At 42.5% G+C, this 20,879-nt stretch overlaps 2 protein-coding genes across 5 annotated transcripts in view; both read left to right on the forward strand.

Annotated features, from left to right (window-relative positions):
• Positions 1–15,445, forward strand: part of LOC100350705 (olfactory receptor 7D4) — an 82,993-nt gene extending 67,548 nt beyond the window's left edge. For 2 of the 4 annotated variants that reach the window (XR_016223308.1, XR_016223313.1), the window contains one exon: positions 14,981–15,445. The gene's annotated coding sequence lies outside the window, so the exon portion shown is untranslated. Of the gene's footprint in view, positions 1–3,965; positions 4,370–14,980 lie in introns of those variants that run through there. The other 2 variants (XR_016223307.1, XR_016223310.1) reach the window with 1 other exon arrangement.
• A 4,208-nt stretch (positions 15,446–19,653) lies between these two features.
• LOC149121535 (olfactory receptor 7E178-like) lies at positions 19,654–20,601 on the forward strand. The gene has a single exon (XM_089315574.1). It carries the CDS (start codon positions 19,654–19,656, stop codon positions 20,599–20,601), a length of 948 nt encoding a protein of 315 aa, XP_089171700.1.
• Positions 20,602–20,879: the final 278 nt, after the last annotated feature.

Consider the following 20,879-nt stretch of genomic DNA (forward strand, 5'->3'; position numbering starts at 1 on the left):
TGGCCTCAATGAAGGGGAATTTCCACAGAGCCTCCAGGAAGTAATGGAGAACTCTGGCTACAGCCAGAGACTTCTTTCTTCTTCTTGATTAGGCCTTTCTGCAAGGTCACCAGGTTATAAGCTTGGAGCTCTTAGCCTTGGCCAAGCCAGTGATGTCTCTGAGGACCTCCCAGTCACTTCAGAGTCCTCATCTGGACCCAGATTCAGTTCCCAAGTTTTCTGTCTAGCATCCACAAACATTATTCAACACAGTGATGCTGGGGCCAGTATTGTAGCACAGCAGGTTAAATCACCACCTCAATGCTAGCATCTCATGTGATAGCAGGTTCCTGTCCTTGCTGCCCACTTCTGGTCCAGCTCTGTGCAAATGTACCTGAGAAGGCAGTGGGTGATGACCCAAGTGCCTGGGCTCCTGCCATCATTGTAGAGACCTGGATGGAATTCCAGGCTCCTGGCTTTGACCTGGCCCAGCTCTAGCAGTTGTGGCCTTTTGGGGAGTGAACCAGAAGATGGATGATCCCTGTCCGTGTCTCTGCCTCTCTGTAACTCTGCCTTTCAAATAAATAAAATAAAATTTTTCAGAAAAAATGAAAAATAGAAAATACCTCCTAAATGCTAGTTATTGTTTAATGATTCAGATAGCACCATGCACTAATGCCATCTATGGGATCAGTGATAATGTATGATTTTGTGTATTTGGTCCAGATATACTTATTAAAATTTAAAGTACGCCAGGCCATGGTTAGCATCAACATTGGACAAGAATTTTAAAAGGTAGCCCACGTTTTTGAGTATGCATCTAGTTTCATAAAGACACAAAATCAGAAAAAAGGTGAAAATTTATGAATATGAATGGAGCATAAAAAACTTTCTCATTATGAACATTGCATTTAATATATTTTTAAAGATTTATTTATTTGGAAAGTAGAATTTTAGAGAGTCAGAAGCAGAGAGAGAGACAGAGAGAGAGTTAGGTCTTCCATCTGCAGGTTAACTCCCCAGAAGACTGCAATGGCTGGAGCTGCACTGATCTGCAGCCAGGAGCCAGGTGCTTCTTCCGGGTAATCCGCACAGGTGCAGGGGCCCAAGGACCTGGGCCATCTTCGACTATTTCCAAAGACACAGCAGAGAGCTGGATTAGGAGTGGAGCAGCGAGGACTCGAAACAGCACCCATATGGATGCCGGCACTGCAGGCTTTCGCTTTACCTGCTATGCCATAGCACTGGCCCCTGAATTTTATAAAGTCCAGATAATGCACCCCCAGCAATCAATAGAAATGATCAATATTTTATATTTGGGAATTTTTTGCATAGTATTTGAATAAAACAGGCCTGAAAGTTATTTTCCTCTGATTAGGATGAAAGGTGGAGTGATGCTGTTTATATTTTGTCTTAAACATTTTACTGCAATCATGATCTTATCACACATATTCCTGCTCTTCTAACACTTTTTAGCTGAGTGTCTCTAAAGTTAACCATATACAGGAAAGAAAATGAGTGATGAAACAATGCTAAGAAGGTTGGGTTTGTTGCCACTGAGAAATATTGCTGAAATGTATGGATCTCAAAAATAGAAACCTCACTTGTAAATTGCTCTAATCCAAAATATAGACATAATGCTGGGTACTGGATGCTTATTTCCTTTTCTTTTTATTGTGGAACTTGCATTATGAATATATTGCTCTGCTGACAGTCTCCTATGAGTCCCTCTTGGGCTCTCTACTTCTCTTCATTCTTTCCCTTTGGTTCCTTTGATTTTGTAATTCCAGAGGCTCAGTCCTTATGCTGACTGATGTTTCCTCTCTCATAGAGTGCTCCTGAGCACTATACTGAACACTCCACATACCCACCGTGTTATTTATCACTAATTCTCCATTTGCTTTAAAAAAAGATTTATTTGAAAGGCAGAATTACAGAGATAGGAGAGCAAGAGAGAGAGAGGAGGAGAAGGAGAAGGAGAGTGAGAGAGACATCTTCCATCTGCTGGTTCATTCCCCAAATGGCCACAATGGCCAGTGTTGGACCAGGCCTAAGCCAGGAGCTAGGATCCTCATCCAGGTTTCCCATGTGGGTGGCAGGAACCCAACTACTAGGGCCACCTTCTGTTGCTTTCCCAGGCACATTAGCAGGGAGCTGAATGGGGAATGGAGTATCCAGGACTTGAACTGGCCCCTATATGGATTCCAGTGTTGCAGGTGGCGGCTTAACTTGTTATGCCACAATGCCAGTGCCTCTGTTTGTTTTTTATATCTCTTTATTGTTACTCACATTCTGCTCATGCGTTGCTTTCCTGAATCCTTTCAGTCATTATCTGTGTCCTCTTTTAGCTTACTGACCATCTTTAAGATACACAAATTTGTCATCAGACCATCAATATCTCCATTTCTTTAAGGCAGAGTGAGTAGTTTTTATGGGCATTTAATTTCTTCCTTTGAATGGGCCATATTTATTTGTTTCTATGCATTCCCTATGTTCTCTGTTGAGATTTGAATATTGAAAAAAAGGCTTCTCCCAGTCTTTATGGATTGGTGTCATACAGGGAAAGACATTCACCAATACACCTGCTAGAGATTGTGGTGGACAGCCTAAGGTTTTCTGGGGAGCATCTTCTCTACGCTTGTGTGTGTGTGTGTGATTTTGTAGATAGAGGAGTTTGACTTTGTTCTCAAGGACTCATCCTCTCTTGCTCCCATTGGTGATCTTCTGTGGTCCTGCAGTTTCTGTAACAAGATGTACTGCCACTGTTCTTAGGGGCCCCTGATATGACATTGCATTGCCATCACTTTAGCTTCTTAAGTCAGGAGAGCCATGAACCAGCTCCTCAGGAAGCTCCTGACAAGACAGAACTGCGGATGAACATGGCACCTTCTCCTTATCTCAAAGAGAAAACCAGGGACTTGGGAATTCATTCTTCTTCTGCCCCGTGGTTCCTGGTATAGAGGGCCATGGTAGGTAAATGCAACATACGCTCTTATCCATTGATGCAGCTCTCCTTGGCTTTGTGCTCCTTGGGGAGGTGCAATCTCTTAATTGGTTCATGGAGTTTTCACAAAGGCAATTTGGTCCATAGACTTTGTGAAGGCATGGGTTTGTGAGGGAAATGAAGATCTGGGTCTTCTTCTTCCACCTTCTTCACAGATATCACTATGGCCCGAAGTATATTTCATTAAAGACTTACTGAGCTGATAACACTCACTAGACATCAAATGAAAATACAGTCAGGAGTGAAATGATGAGCAAAACTCTGAAGGAACTGGCAACATTTGTTGACCTTCTACACAGAATGATTGTATCTGATAGAGAATCATTGGAGAGTTTCTGCTGGTAGAAAGGCAATGAGTCACTCCTTGGATTACATGACCATGGATACACCATGGAGCACTATGGTGGAATCTAAATATACACACAATACAGAGATGGATCTCTCATCTGACAGTTGTCTGAGTGGGAAATTTGGTGGACAGTGTGATGGTTTTATAATATTCTGGGAAGAGGAGGGATATATTCTTTTGGTGCTTACAGACCAACATCAAGAGTACTGTTTATGCCTGAAGTGCCCAACAAACAAGAAATATCAGCCCATGCCTTCAGACTTTCGGATGCTGGTTCCAGGGACAGACATTCTGCACAGCAGTAAAGATGTCACTGGGGATGCATGTGCTCCATATTTGAGTGCCTGCATTTGAGTCGTGTTAATGTGCACCCTGAGAGATGGCAGATGATGGCTCAGTAATTTGGTCCCTACCACCTACAAGGGAGATCCTGGTTGAATTCCAGCTCCTGACTTCATCCTGATGCAGCATTTGGTCTGTGGGCATATGAGGAGTGAATCAATGATGCAATATCTCTGTCTGTTTCTCTGTCTTTGCATGTTTCTGTCATTCAAATAAAAATAAATGAAAAAATTATAAAAAATACCATGCTGGCACTAGTACAGTAAATTGTCCCTGTGTCGTCTCCTCTAGAGTCATCGAGATGGAGAACCCTATGACTGGTTGTCGAAGACAACCTCCACTCTTACTGCTCACTAGGCATCAAAGTGTAATGGACCCTCACTCTCCTGTAATGCCCCACAGCAAGGAAGTTCAGCCCAGCGGGTTCTGTGGGACACAGTGGATACAAGAGGGACTGTTGGATGAATTATTTCCTCACATGCAGGACCAACAGGGTAGTGGGGACAAGTAGATTTACCAGGCCCAAATTGAGAAGTGTCAGCCCAAAGGCAAGAATTTTATTATCTTGGTTCATGGGGGAATTGAGGACCACCAGAAGAAATTCTGCTTTCCTTCCACCCTGGTACTCTCCAGAGTCAGCACATTTCCACAGCTATGTGCCCCACTACAAGGACAACTGAAGACAAGTTTGCATACAAGGGGGGGGTCTTTTAAATTTCATGGAAAATGTATATTATGAAGTATTCTTTTATTTCTACTTTTGTATAACTTTTTGAAGTATCCTCTTTGCTGCTCCTACTAAGTTTAAGTATAATGTACGAATTAAATATGTAAAAAACAATAGTTTTGTACTACAACAATGTAATTCCATAAGAGACATGACTTCAAAATAAATACTCATTCAAATTAGCAAAAAGCCAAGGTACCAAGTGATGACACAGCAACCTAAGTGAGTGCTTAGCAAGTGAAATGGGAAGCAGACTTATGAGACTAGTGCTGAGAAACAGGAAATCATATTCTTTGCATGGAAAATCTAATTTTCCCTAGATTTTATGATTAATCCAAAGGATTGGTAGACATAAAAATCACACACTGTTTTGTGAAATTGAGAGACAGAATTCTGAAATTTATGTAAATATCTTGCAACTTGGAAGCAAAGGAAAACAGGTGGGCTTCTTTATGTCATTCTCCCGGTACACTTACTTTTCCCTAATCAACTTCTATTAATATCAGCAAGTCCTCAGAGACTGGGACAACATGGACCCACTGGCTAATGAGAAGCTCTGTGCACTGATACCCAGGGTCTTCCAAGTTTCTTCCAGCACCTTTCCCCAAGGTTGTCCAGCACATTTAGACCTTGACTTTGCCAGTGGAATTCCAGTAGCTCCATACAGTGATCCGTACCATTGTGAGCATCTGTATCCAGAGGACATGGCCTGAGTCTGTCTCCTTTCCAGTCCTTAGTGAAAAATGTGAATCTCCACTGCACTCCAGGCAGAAGAGGAGCAGAGGAGCCGTCACCACTTAGCATGCTTCAGCCGAGATGCAGCACAGCTCATTAAGTGCTGAGGGAGAAGTAACAGGATCTGGGAATGTCAGAAACATTGCTTTCTCATCACCAGGATGAAAATGACTGCTGTGATAGACGGGAAGGAACCAGGCAAAATTTCAGCTCAGAAATTTGTGAAGTTTCTGTTCTTGGTTCTCAGAGGGGTTCAAGGCTCTCATTCAGAGTTTTTCTATGGAATGAGTGATTCTTCTTCCCACTGGCATCTCCTTCACTTAGTAGCACATGAGTCTGTATAAACTATCCCTGAGCACTCAAACAAGTTCATGACGGTGATGGGAAGGGTGCCAGTAACTAAAGCATCATGAAACTTTAATGAAAACTTTATAACTGCCAGTGTCTGAACTCAACATCCTGAGTTACTTGTTTCATGTCATTACATAATCTCCCAAGTTGTGCTGCACGCACTTTAAAGAAGAAGAGAGGATCTCAGCACTTTTGTTTGACTTGAGTCAGGGGTTGTCAGGTAGAAGAAGAAGGAGCCAATTCTGGATCAGGTGGGCTGATTTCAGACAAGGAATGTAACCCATATTCCCCTCTGATGACTCAAGCACTCATTTCACTTTTCTGTCCCTTCAAAGAAGAGACCGCCTGTTAATTTTACTCTTTCTTCAGGGTTTCTTTGTAGATTATGGCAGGCAGCAGCCAATGACATGTGACTTAATTCAAAGACAAAGATCACAGGCGGAGCAGGCACAGGGTCATTCAGGGAAGATTTCTCTCCAGTGATTTCACTTTGGCTTTCTTTTTTTTTTAACTTTTATTTAATGAATATAAATTTCCAAAGTACGATTTATGGATTACAATGGCTTCCCCCCCATACCGTCCCTCCCACCCACAACCTCCCCTTTCCCACTCCCTCTCCCCTTCCATTCACATCAAGATTCATTTTTGATTATCTTAATATACAGAAGATCAGCTTAGTATACATTAAGGATTTCAACAGTTTGCTCCCACACAGAAAAATAAAGTGAAAAATAATAGATGATTTTTTTAAATGATGATGAAATCAGATCAGACCTATTGTCATGTTTAATCCCAGTGAGAGTCAAGTTGGGAATTGATAATTTCTTTTTTTTTTTTTTTTTTTTTTTTTTTTTTTTTTACAGAGGATCAATTTACTCTTTCTTTGGGGTTTCTTTGTAGACTATGGCAAGCAGCAGCCAATGACATGTGACTGAATTCAAAGGCAAAGATCACAGGCGGAGCAGGCACAGGGTCATTCAGGGAAGATTTCTCTCCAGTGATTTCACTTTGGCTTTCAACTTCCTCTACTTCTCTTATAATCATCCTACTTAATCTCAAAAAGAGACATTAAGATGAGGTGTGAGGTTTTATTTCTACTGTAGAAACTGAAAGAGATTAACAATGGATCTCAGAGGTACCTAATGTTTTAACCTCTGGAACTCTGCTTAACACATTCTGCTGACTGGGAGACAGTGGAGACCTTTAATCGTCAGATCCACAGACCATGTAATTTTGATTTTGAATACTGTCCAATCTGCTGATTATTCCTGTGTTGTAGAGGATGTTTTCAGGATCTTTGACATGGGGCATTGTCATCTGAGCTGATACTTCATTGAGCAATGAACTGAGAATGGAAGCTTCCTATGTGATCTATATGCAATAGATGAATCAAAAGGGAGAAAAACTTTAGGTATGCTTGTTACTATATTAAGGTTGATAATCATATCATTCACTAAAATATAACCTGCTTGATACTGTGCCTTCCTATTTCTGTACCAGGATTTGTTGCTCTTGTCCTTGTTTGAGAACTTCAAAACATTCATGGAGAAATGGAATGAAATATTTGAATTCATTTTGGCCCAAACCTGTTTTTTAAATCCATGCACAAGTTTTTCATAATACACATTTTCCACATATTATCAAAAATTTTATATCCAAAACTATTTTTGCATTAAACTGAACTCAAAATTTAATTTTCATTCTGACAAAACATTTTACAGTGTAAGTATATCCTCACAAATGCAACATATAGAGGAAAGCCTTGCCTGGCTCATAATCATTGGGTGTAACTGTGTGGCTTCAATACACTTGGTGCTTTCTTGTCATTACCTTCACCCCTTTCAGGAATGTAAAATAGAAATAGAACCTCAGAATACTACGTGTTTTTGTCTCTGTGAAGGACACATGCAATTTAAGTTAATAGAATCTGTAGCATGACCATTGTTTATGAGTATTGAAAAATTAAGGCGGAGATAGTCTGATCTATAATAAAAGGAAAATGCAGAGAGGGAAAGGAGGAGGGAGACATTTTTGCCCGAGGTGTGACTCCTGTTAGAGTTGTCATCATTGCAGCCTCAGCTGACCTTTGAGGATGGCATCCATCAACAAAGCTGGTATTTCTGTAAAGACAGAATCTGTATTTAGAAGAAGCACAACAGTGATGTGTTTTAGTTCTAACTTCCCCTCGGTGCTAACCTGTCACAGATATGGGTGTATTCTTCCTATGTCTAGTGGACAACACAATTACAAAGAGGTGGAGAGATTTATACATGTTATTGAGTGTTGTAGGTGACTAACACAGAACTAAAACGCTGATTTTTCTGCTCACTTCCTAGGGCCATGTATTCTCCACTTGAACCAAGTGGAATTATTATTCCCCTCACAAGATGAAATTTCTTAGTGAGTTTTCATGGAAGGATTACTATTAGACATACACAGGGAAATATTTGATGGTCTATCATAAGGGGAAATAGTTAATAATGATTGATATTGTATTGGAACAGCAGATGCAGCTGATTATTAGTAAGAATGAAATTTCATCAAGTTTTGCAACTCAAAGAATTGCACACACACATATTTTTTATAAATATTCCTATGTGTGGTATGGAGAGAAGCACAGACATTTTGGAATCATGGTCATACTAACAGATAGATTAAATGTTGACTTCTGAAGTGAGGATCAGACAAAGTGTTTGAAGATCAATGTACTTCACAGAGAAAATAAAACAGCACATCAATTCACACTAGTATATTTCAGGAGCAGTAGGTATAACACACTACTCCAATGAGCCCCAAAAACTTCACAGGTAAGTTTTAAAGAAAACTATTTAAGGATCCCTAAATCAGTACTGGCACAAGAAGCTTGTATTTTGCTGCAGTGAATGAAGCCTCAAGTGGGGAAGCTTGCATCCTGTGTCACAGGACCTGGTTCAGGTCTTGACCACTCCACTTCTTATCCAATTCCTGCTCATGTGCACATTAGAGGCAGCCCAGATTCAGATAAAATGAAAAATGAATAAGAATGTAGTAAAATACTTACAGAAGCTTCTTTCCCACAGACTTATAACATGAACAATTATTGTTCCACATTTACAGATGAGGAAACTTCTCAAGTGCATTTACATTCTTTTCTAGAATTCTTTGTCATACAATTCTTTTCTTGATTCAATCACAGTATGAACTATTAATATAATAAAGTGGAGTTGCCTTGAGGCAGCCAGAATTAGAGAATTGCAACCAATGAATCAAGAAGGTATAACATGAAAATATTTGAATTACGCACAGGAAGTTTGGGACTCCAATGGCCTTGGCCTTCCCTGATACCAAATATCTCAACTTAAATAAGGGCACTTATGATCATAAAAACTATTCAGCAGTCTTACCAGGTCTCTATAGAAAAGAGAGGACAAATGGAAACAATATTTAAGAAAGATAGAGCTCTTCCATAGCAGATCATACAGGGTAGATGAGAGCATGAGAGCAAAGGGGATAGATAAAAACATGAATAAAATTTTAAAAATTAAGGTATTTCTAAATAGTTCATTATTTCTACATATTGGATAGGTAAGAATACACTAATACAACATTTGTGGTCCGTGGTTTCATACGGTCATGTACATTTAGTTAAAGCATACTTATGAATGTCTGCCATCCACTGATGATGAGGATGGATGTACTTGATGACTTTAAAGAGACAAACAGGAGTGATTAAGATGTCCTCCTCACACCTGGGGTACCTGGGTTGGATTCCTGGCTCTGGGCTGTGACTCAGCTTCCTGCCAGTGCAGACTGAGAGAGGAAGAGGTGACAGCAGACTTGGTTGCATTTGGTTGTGATCACAGACAGTGCTCAACTCAGGTGAGTGTCTAAAGCAGGTGTGCATAGATGGAGAAGAGGAACACAGAAACCAATCAGAAGGAGCTCCAGGAAGACTGAGTCTGTCACTATGGAGGAAGATGACAGAGGTTGTATGTCTCCAAGTGTAAAACAGAGGTGGTGGTCTTGAAAAACATGTAAAACACACCTCAAAAGATTAAGAATGTCAAAATTGTATTGTCCCCCCAAATTTTTAATTCAATTTATTCTAAGAACCTTAGAGTTACTCATGTGCTATACCCATAATGGGTTGAGTTGAAAATATATGCAAGGGCCATGAGCCATTTTTTCCTGTACTAACGCTATTTTCTTTTCAAAGATTGCCAGGTTATATTGAAACACAACATGTTATATGTGTCTCTGAATTCCATCTCATGGGTTTCTCAGAGATGACAGAACTGCAGCCCCGCCTCTTTGGGCTGTTCCTGTCCATGCACCTGGTCACAGTGCTTGGGAACCTGCTCATCATCCTTGCTGTCAGCTCAGACTCCCACCTCCACTCCCCCATGTACTTTTTCCTCTGCAACCTGTCCTTGGCTGATGTGGGTTTCACCTCCACCACGGTTCCCAAAATGATTGTGGACATCCACACTCACAGCACAGCCATCTCCTATGTGGGCTGCCTGACACAGATGTCTCTCTCTGTTATCTGTGGATGCATGGATGCTTTGCTTCTGACCATGATGGCCTATGACTGGTTTGTTGCCATCTGTCACCCCCTGCATTACCAGGCCATCATGAATCCTGGCCGCTGTGGCTTCTTAGTTTTGGTGTCTTTTGGGGCCAGCCTTCTGTATTCCCTGCTGCAGAACTTGATGGTCTTAAGGGATTCCTGCTTCAAGAAAGTGGAAATTTCTAATTTCTTCTGTGAGCCTACTCAGCTTCTCAGCCTCACTCCCTCCAACTCCTTCACCAACGACGTATTCACATATCTTGTTGGCATCATCTATGGTTTTCTCCCTATCACAGGGATCCTCCTCTCTTACTATAAAGTTGTGTCCTCCATTCTGAGAATCCCCTCAGCAGGTGGGAAGTACAAAGCCTTCTCTACCTGTGGCTCTCAAGTGTCAGTCGTTTGCTTATTTTATGGAACAGGCCTTGGAGTCTATCTCAGTTCAACTTTCTCACTTTCTCCAGGGGAGGGTGCCTGGACTTCAGTGGTGTACACTCTGGTCACCCCCATGCTCAACCCCTTTATCTACAGCCTGAGGAACAGGGACTTTAAGAGAGCCATACAGAAGCTCCTCAGCAACACAGCCTAATTTCTGTCCTTGTGCCATGCGTTTGGACTGCAGGTTGAAAAAGGAAGCAAAACTAAGCATCTAGAAGTACAAGTCTCACCTCTAACTACATGATGTATGAGGCTCTCATCTCCCTAAATTTTGTGTCTGAATATTGCTTCTTTTGCCCTTTTGAATGGAGAGTATTACAGATTTTTTATACATCTTAACCATTGCATGCCTGAATCCTACTTTAGCTCTGCAGAACTCTCTGTGGTTTTTTATCGATGATCCAGTAATCCTGGTCAAATGAACAACCCTTTCTGCATTTTTCAAGTTTACATCTTTTCCGTAATTCTTCTGTAGGTTTCATCACATTTTGAATCTATCTAACTTATTTGTGCTGGTTTTCAGTGTGGACCCCTATCACTGCTCCTTTTTTTAGGGAACCACCAGGGTTCACCTAACCTCAGGCCTGGGTCCTGCCACCAGAGATTCTGATTTTTCAACTTCTGTGAAGACTGAAGTGAAATTTATTTGGAAGGCAGAGTTACACACACACACGGGGGGTGGGGGGGTTAGAGATAGGGAGATCTTTTATCCACTTGCTCACTCCCCAAATGGCTGCAATGGCCAGGCCTAAGCCAGGGTCAGGAGCTTCTTCTAGGTCACCCCCATGAGTGGCAGGGACCTACACACTTGGTGACCCTCCTTTGCTTTCCCAGGTGCATTAGCAGGGAGCTGGAACAGAAGTGGAGCAGCCAGGATTTGAACTGGCACCCATATGGGATGCCAGGGCTGTAGGCAGCAGCTTAACCCACTTTGCCACAGCTCCAGCCCTTGACAAGAAAATTTTTAAGGTACCCTAGAGATAATCTGGAAAGTCTGCAGTGTTTTAGGAGCTTCATTGTATGTGATAAGTCAATTCTCCTTTGCTGCTTTCAGGATTCTCTGTTTTTTTCTGCAACATGGAAATTTTGATTATCATTTGGCTTAGTGGTAGTCCTTTGGATTTATTTTAATGGAAGTTAACTGAGCTTTTATAATGTGTATATGGACTTCTTGAAATGTAGGAAGCTCCAAATAGGAGTCACTGTTTCTTAAAAATGGGTCTCTCTCATACTCCATTTCTTTATTCTTATTGTGTAATTTCCATAAGGCATATGGAATATAGGGCATATCTCCTTATGGTATCCCATACATCCCTCTAGTTTTATTCACTTTTCTTCATTATTTTTCTTTTGTTCCTGTGTGGGGAGCAACTGAGACTACACTGAGTTACTGGAACTAGGACTAATTCTATGCATCTGCTCTCCCACAATATGGCACTGGGGAGGAGCAAACAACTACGCAGCTGCCTCATCAGTTTGATAAGCTGCAGGAGCTGATCCGGCTCCTGATTGGAGGAGAGCAGCGTGCTCGGCATGTGGGTAGCAGAGTTGGGATTGGTGGAAGAGGACTATAGAGGAGAGAAACAACATGCACCAGGAACATCCAGATAACATCTGAGTAGCCCCCAAGAGAGCCGGCCGGCGGTGTGCCACTCCTCTGCGGAAGCGGGGATAGCGGCGGGGGGTGCCGCCCCTCCACGGAGGTGGAGGGGCTGGCAGCCAACCCAGGAAGGACCAGTAGCAAACCCGGGAAGGGCCGAGCAGACAAAAGAACAGCGCAGGGTCCTGTGTCATTCCTCCGCGAATGGGGGAGCGACATTCCTGTGACTAGATAATTTCAAATAAAATCTGAATCTAAACATGAAAATACTGATTACTGGAGGTTGGGAGTCATGGAATAAGTTTAAGTGTTTTGGATGAAAAAATAAGGGAAAAGGCCAGCACTGTGGCACAGCGAGTAAAGCTGCTGCCTGCAACACTGGCATCCCACATGGGTGCCAGTTTCAGCCCTGGCTGCTCCACTTCCAGTCCAGCCCCCTCCTAATGCACCTGGGAAAGCAGTGGAGGTGGGCCCATGTGCTTGGGCCCCTGTGCCCATATGGGAGATCTGAAAGAAGCTCCTGAATCCTGCTTTGGCCTGACCCAGCTCCAGCCATTGTAGCCATTTGGGAAGCCAACCAGTGAATGGAAGATCTCTCTCTCTCTCTGTCTCTGTCTCTCTCTTTCTTCCTCTTTATGTTAACTCTTTCAAATAAATAGTCTTTATAATAATTGGGGAAGATGGGTGTGGTTCACTGTAACAAAGACATTACTATGTGATGTAATAGGGGACATAGGATGAGGGGTATATGCGAACTCTATGTATTACTACCTCACAATTTTTTGTATGTTTAAAACTATTCTGACACAACGTGTTAAAAATGATATAACTGTTAGTAAATAAATTATTTGAAAAGTCCAAAAGTTCACTGATTCTTTGTTGTACTTGAACCTGCTGTTGAACACTGTATAGAATGTTCCAACTTAGTTATTGTATTCTTTATCCCCACAATTTCTTTTTTATAGTTTCTTACTTTTATTTTCATTTATTCCTTTTTTTCTGGTTGCACAGTTGATCTCTTTGTGTCATCTTTTAGCTAGCTTACAATCTTTGAGATGATTATTTTGAATTTGTTGTTTAAAAATCAAATACCTCCAATCTTTAGTTTTTTTTTTTTTTTTAAGATTTTATTTATTTGACAAGTAGAGTTACAGACAGTGAGAGAGAAAGAGACAGGTCTTCCTTCTGTTGGTTCACTCCCCTGATGGCTGCAAGTGCTGGAGCTGAACCAATCTGACTCCAGGAGCCAGGTGCTTCTTCCCGGTCTCCCATGTGGGTGCAGGGGCCCAAGCACTTGGGCCATTTTCTACTGCTATCCAAGGCCACAGCCGAGAGCTAGATCCGAAGAGGGGCAACCGGAACAAGAACCGGTGCCCATATGGGATGCCAGCACCACACGTGGAGGACTAACCTAGTGCACCACGATGCTGGCCCCTCTCCGTATCTTTAAAGAGGGTTTAGTAACTTATTTCTGGTGAAGCAATTTGTTCCTTTGGGTTACATTTCCCAGTTTCTATGCATTCTTTTTGTTCTCTGGTTAGATGTGATCATTGGGGAAAACATCTGCCCCAAGTTTTCTGGACTGGATTCCTACAGGGAAAGACCTTCATGGAGATTGTTGGGGATTCTCAAACCTTTGCTGGGAGGCATCTTCTCTGGGCTGTGTGTGAGTTTATAGTTGTTGTCAAGAGCACATCATTGTCTCTGCCTGGAGTCTTGCTTCTGGTACTGAAGTTGCTCTGGGAGGATAACTAGGTGTTTTCCATAGTTCTCAGTGGCTCCTAATCTGGTACCCATAGGCCACTGCCATTTCCATTAGAACTCCAAGTCAGGCAAGGTATAATGCATTTCCTCAGGTAGCCCCTGAGAGGACAACACATTTTCTCTTTCCCTTCCAAGACAGATGCTAGGAGTTGTGGGGTTTCTGCTTATCCTGAGATGGTGTTTCTGGCACTGGCAGGGCCTTAGCTGACAAACACAAAGAATGCTGTCATGCACTGTGAGGTAGTTCCTTTTGGCTTTGTGCTCCTCTGGGCATGATGTAAAGCCTTAACTGGCTTGTGGAGCTCTTACAGAGAATTTAGTCCATGGATGTTGTTAAGTCAGGACTCTGTGGGTGAAATGAAGACCTTGGACTGACTTCCTATTCCTTTGTCTTACTGATATCAGCATGGCCAACCTTGTATTTTATTAACCACTAATGAATTGATGATACTCATTAAAAAATCTAAAGAAAATACATTCTGGAGCAAAATGAACACTACATGATGCACAAAAATCATACACTACTGGAATCACTTGTGAATTTTGCCACAAAATGTGATGTTGGGAGATTCTGGTGGATAAAGAGAAACCAGGATCACCTCTATGGACTAGTTGGCTGGTGATACATCACGAAGCAGTATGGGTGGAAACTTTATCAGTACAAACAGAGACAGTTGTCCTGCAGGATAATCTGAGAGCATGATGATTTGATGGGGGTTCAGCTGAAAGGCAGCTGGGTCATTGCATAACCTTGGTGCATACAGATGTTAGCACTTAAAGTGTTCAAGATCACATGAGCATCAGTATCAGCCTGTGCTTTTAGACTTTCAGAATTCTGCTGCCAGGGGTGGGCATTTAGCACAGCGATGCCTGAATCCTGTACTGAGGTACTAGATTTGTGTTCCAGCTCTGCTTCTTCAATCCACTTCCTGCAAATGCACTTGATGGGAGGCAGCAGATGATGGCTCAAGTATTTGGGTTCCTTCTACTTATGTGGGAGACCCATACTAACTTCTATGCCTTGGGTTAGTCCTGGCCCTGCCCTAGCTATTGGGGGAACCTGGGGAGTAGACTACAAGATGGGTTTTATCATTGTCTGATAATTTATCATTATCTTACCTTTGTCTCTCTCTGCCTTGCAGATAAATAAAACGGAATGAAAAATTTTAAAAGGACTGCTGGTCCCAGTCCAGGAAAAATCATAGATGTGTATCCATTACCAGACTCATCTGTTTTGGGAGGTCAAGGCCCAACTGTGTCCTGAACAGTCCTGAGGAGACAGCCTCAGCCCTCACTACTCACTGGGCATGGAACGGAAATGCATTCTCACTTGCCTGTCATGGGCTGCAGCAAGAGAGCCCTACCCAGTGAATTTTGTGGGACACAGAGGCTGCAGGAGGGATTGCTGGGATCATTGTTCCCTCATATGTGGGCCAGCAGGGTAGTTTGGATAGCTAGATGGATGAGTTCCAAATTTTATAATCCAGGTGACAAGAACCAGTGGAAATTCTGCTTTCTTTTTACCCTGGTTCCTTACAGAGTGACTCAGTGCATTTACACAACTATTTACCATACAACAGGAACAATAGAAGATATTTTATACATATGCAATCTTTTAAATTTCATGGAAATGTATATATTTTTTTATCTTTTATTTAATGAATATAAATTTCCAAAGTACGACTCATGGGTTACAATGGCTTCCCCCCCCATACCGTCCCTCCCACCCACAACCCTCCCCTTTCCCACTCCCTCTCCCCTTCCATTCACATCAAGATTCATTTTCGATTATCTTAATATACAGAAGATCAGCTTAGTATACCTTAAGTATTATGAACATTTCTTTTAATTGCATTTTTTCTTTTTTTCCCCAGATTTATTTATTTATATGAAAGGCAGAGTTACAGAGAGGCAGAGGCAGAGAGAGGTCACTCTCCAAATGGCTGCAATGGCCAGAGTTGTGCTGATCCGAAGCCAGGAGCCAGGAGCTTCCTCTGGGTCTCCGATGTGGGTACAGGGGCCCAGGCACTTGGGCCATCTTCCACTGCTTTCCCAGGCATTAGCAGAGAGCTGGATGGGAAGTGGAGCAGCCAGGACTTGAACCAGTGCCATTTGGGATGCTGGCACTGCAGGTGGCAGTTTTACCCACTACGCCACAGTGCTGGCCCCTTGATTACATTTTTTTCTAAAAAATTTTTGAAATAGCCTTTGTATTTTTTTTTTTTGCTACTTCTAAAGTACTGAGGTGTGCTACCAAATAAACATGGACACATCAATAATTTATGTCAATGTAATTTGATAGGAGACACTCTTAGACACACTCATTCAAATTAGTAAGAAGCCATAAGTTGCCAAGACACAAAATACCAACCCAAGCAAGTGCTTAGGAAATGAACATAGGAAGCTTGTCTATAGAGACTAATGAGGACCTAGAATCAGATTCTTGGCAAAGAAGAGTGAATTCTCCTTAGATACCACCCTTAATACAATGAATTTACAGACATAACAATCATGCACTGAGTTGTGGAATTCAAAATAGAAGTCTGAAATTTACATAAAGATCATGTAACTTATCAGCAGCAAGGAGCACAGGCAAGCTTTTGCTCTGAAAAGTTTCCAGGTACACTTAACTTTTCCTCTTCCATTAATATCAGCAAGGCCTCAGAGACTGGGATGACATGGGCCATGGCTAATGAGGAGCTCTGTGCACTGAGCCCCCAGGTTCTTCCAAGTATAAATAATGAGCCAGCACCTTTAGACCTTGACTTTGCCAGGGGAATTCTAGTAGCTCCATGCTGATTCCTACCACGGAGAGCATCAGCATCAGGAGGGCACGGCCTGACTGTCCCCTTTCCAGTCCCAAGTAAAGGATGCAAGTCTCCATGCACTCCCTGCAGAAGAGGAGCAGAGGAGCCATCACCCTTGGTCATGCTTCAGAGACTCAGCGCAGCCCGGCAAGTGCTCAGGGTCACAGTGAAAGGATCTGGGAATGTCGGGACCATTGTTTCCTCATCATTAGGATGAAGTGATTGCTGTGAAAGACAGACGGGAAGCAACCGACAGGCTATGTTTCAACTCAGGAAGTTGTGAGGTTTATGTTCTTGGTTCTCAAGGGACTCAGACTGTTTTTTTTTCTCTCACACTGACTGTTCTTGCCACCAGCATCTCCTTCATGATGGCAGCAAATGAGTCTGTAGAAGTTATCCCTGAACACCCCAACATGAACATGAGTTTCAGGATGAGGATATCAGTAACCAAAGCATCACAGGCCTTAAGTGCCACTGTCTGAACTCTACATCCTTAGTAGCTTGTTTCATTTCATCACATAGCCCACATTTTTATTTTATAGAGGAGGAGAGGGGCTAGGCTCTCATGGAATTCACATCAGGTTGTCAGGTAGAAGCAGCGGGCAATTCTAAATCAGATGGTCTGATTTCAGATGCAAGGAACGTGGCCTGTATTCCCCTTTGACGACCCAAGCAGTCATTTCCCTTTTCTGTCTTTCCAGGGAGAGACCTCCTGTTTGCTGTGCTCTTCCTTTGGGGTTTCTTTGTAGACCATGGTGGGCAGCAGCCAGGGAAGGGTGCTGAGTTCAAAGGCAAAGATCACAAATGGGGCCAGTGCCATCGCTCACTTGGTTAATCCTCCACCTGTGGGGCCAGCATCCCATATGTGCACTGGGTCCTAGTCCTGTTTGCTCCTCTTCCAGTCCAGCTCTCTGCTGTGGCCCGGGAGGGCAGTGGAGGATGGCCCAAGTGCTTGGGCTCCTGCACCCAATTGGGAGACCAGGGAGAAGCACCTGGCTCTTGGTTTTGGATCAGCACAGTGCCAGCTGCAGCAGCTATTTGGGTAGTGAACCAATGGAAGGAAGCCCTTTCCCTCTGTCTCTCACTTACACTGTCTATAACTCTACCTGTCAAAATTTAAAAAAAGATCACAGATGAACAGGCACAGGGTAACTCAGGGAAGATCTCCCTCTTGAGAGAGCTCACTTCAGCTTTCAATTTCCTCCAGTTCTCATTAATCTTGCCACTTAATGTCATTATGAGACATTAAGATGAGCAGTTAGGTCCCATTTCTCCTGCAGAATCTGTGAAGAGATTGACAACCAACTTCAAAGGTACCTGATGTTGTAACTTAGGGAACTCTGCTTAATACATTCTGATGATAAGGAGTTAATGGAGATGCGTCAGATCTAGAGTCCAGGCAGTTTTGAATCCTGTCCAATCCACTGATTATTCCTATGCATAGAGGATGTTTCCAGGATCTTTGACACGGGCATTGTCATCTGTGTTGATACCTCATTAAGTAATGAATGGGTTTATACAAGCTTCATACATGATGTATATGCAATAGATGAATCAAAAGTGGACAAAAGAAATTTTAGATATTGTTATTACCATTTTAAGATTGATCTTCATTTCACTCACTAAAATATAAGCTGCTTGACCCTGTTCATTCCTATTTCTGTGCCAGGACTTGTTACTGCTTTCCTTGTATGAGAACTTCAAAACATTCATGGAAAAATGGAATAAAAAATTTGAATTTGGCCCCAATTTTTTAAAAATCATGACAATTTTTTCATAATATACATTTTCCACATATTATGACAAGATTTTTATATCCCAAAGTTAATTTATTAAAATTAATTGATACTTTTAATAATTCCATTCCTACAAAACCTTTTAGAGTACAAATATACCCTCGCAAACATATAAGCAGTGTATTTTGGGAATAATGGCATTCCTTTTTTTTTTTTTTGATTCTTCAGACCCTATTATTTGCTTGGCACAGAAGAGGCATAGAAAATCTGTTTCCTTTTAATTTAATTTTTTATTTGACAGGTAGAGTTAGAGACAGAGAGAAAGGTCTTCCTTCTATTGGTTCACCCCCCAAATGGCTGCCACGGCCAGCGCTGCACTGATCCGAAGCCAGGAGCCAGGTGCTTCTTCCTGGTCTCCCATGTGGGTGCAGGGCAAAAGCACTTGGGCCATCCTCCACTGCCCTCCTGGGCCACAGCTGAGAGCTGAACTGGAAGAGGAGCAGCTGGACTAGAAACCGGCGCTCATATGGGATGCTGGCTCCACAGGCAAAGGATTAACCAAGTGAGCTGCAGCGCCACCCCTCACCCCCAAAAATCTCTGTTTCGTATTGAGTAGAGCCTCCCTTGGCTCACAAAATCTGTCTTTCAAATAAAAAATTTAAAAATGAATCATGAAAAAGCCATAAGATTGAATTCACCACTGTCAAGAATTTATTATGGGGGATAGCACTGCAGTGTAGCAGGTAAAAGCCACTGCCTGCAGTTCTGGAATCCCATATGTGAGCTGGTTTGAGTTCAGGCTGTTCCACTTCTGATCTAGCTCTCTGCTATGGCCTGGGAATGCAGTAGAAGATGGCCTAAGTGCTTGGGCCCTTGCACCCACACAAGAGACCCAGAAAAAGCTCTAGGCTCCTGGCTTTGGATCGAGACAGCTCCGGCCCTTGTAGACATCTGGGGAGGAACTGGTGGATGGAAGACCTCTCTCTTTTTTTTTCTCTCTCTCTGCCTCTGCCTCTCTATAACTTTGCCTTCCAAATAAACAATAAATCTTTTAAAAAATTGTCTTGCACCAAAATTTTTCTCTTTAGTTCAATTATTCTAAGAACATTAGAGTAAAAGCATGTGTTATACACGTAACTGGTTGAACTGAAAATATGTGCATGTGCTGATTGCCTGTTTGTGTGCTTCCTTTTACCAACACTGTTTTTTTTTTTAGTAGGATTAGGGTATATTGAAACACAAAATATCACACGTGTCACAGAATTCTATCTCATGGGCTTCTCAGAGGATCCAGAAGGGCAGCCCTTCCTCTTTGTGCTGGTCCTGTCCATGTACCTGGTCATGGTGCTTAGGAACCTGCTCATCACCCTGGTCATCATCTCAGACGCCCACCTCCACATGCCCATGTACTTCTTCCTCTGCAACCTCTCCTTTGCTGATGTGGGTTTCACTTCCACCACGGTTCCCAAGATGATTGTGGACATCCACACTCACAGCACAGTCATCTCCTACGTGGGATGCCTGACACAGATGTCTCTCTCGATTATCTGTGGATGCATGGATGATTTGCTTCTGACCATGATGGCCTATGACCGGTTTGTTGCCATCTGTCACCCCCTGCATTACCAGGTCATCATGATCCCCTGCCGCTGTGGCTTCTGGGTTTCAGTGTCTCTTGTGTTCAGCCTTTTGGATTCCCTGCTGCACAGTTTGATGGTCTTGAAAGTTACCTGCTTCATGGATGTTGAAATTTCTAATTTCTTCTGTGACCCTTCTCAACTCAGTTTTGCCTGCTCTGACTCCTTCACCAGTGACATAGTCAAGTATCTTGTTGGCATCATATATGGTTTTTTCCCTATCTCAGGGATCCTCTTCTCTTACTATAAAATCATTTCTTCCATTCTGAGCGTCCCATCACCAGGTGGGATGTACAGAGCCTTCTCCACCTGTGGCTCTCACCTGTCAGTCAAATGCTTATTTTATGGAAGCTCCATTGGGGTGTATTTCAGTTCAGCTTTCTCAGTGTCTCCTGGAAAGGGTGCCTTGGCCTCAGTGGTGTACACTGTGGTCACCCCCATGCTCAACCCCTTTATCTACAGCCTGAGGAACAGGGGCATCAAGAGGGCCTTGTGGAGGCTCCTCAGGAAAACAGGCTTATCTCAGTCCCTGTGCCATGCTTCTGGACTCTTGGTGGGAACTGCAGCAAAACGAAGCATCTAGACCTCCAAATCTCACTTTTCTCTGTACATGATGTGTGAGGCTAGTGCTCTCCAGATTTTGTGTCTGGTTATTGTTTCTTTTGGTCTTTTTAATGAGGCATATTATAGATTTTTTATACATTACCAGAGGCTTGGAGAGATGAAGGGATATTTTTGGATAAAAATAAGAGAATTTGGTTGTGGATGAATAATTATGACAAAGTTATTAATGAATGAGCTTTAATACAGGAAATGATGAATTGGGTGTAGGGGAATTCTTCGTATGACTACCTCACAATT

The sequence above is a fragment of the Oryctolagus cuniculus genome, chromosome 16 (assembly GCF_051225735.1).
Source record: "Oryctolagus cuniculus isolate XC-2025 breed Fujian yellow rabbit chromosome 16, ASM5122573v1, whole genome shotgun sequence".
In the NCBI taxonomy this organism is placed as follows: Eukaryota; Metazoa; Chordata; class Mammalia; order Lagomorpha; family Leporidae; genus Oryctolagus; species Oryctolagus cuniculus.

Bases quoted from the DNA above. Each gene is read 5' to 3' on its own strand.
- LOC149121535 (XM_089315574.1), top strand. From the start codon at position 19,654: ATGGGCTTCTCAGAGGATCCAGAAGGGCAGCCCTTCCTCTTTGTGCTG.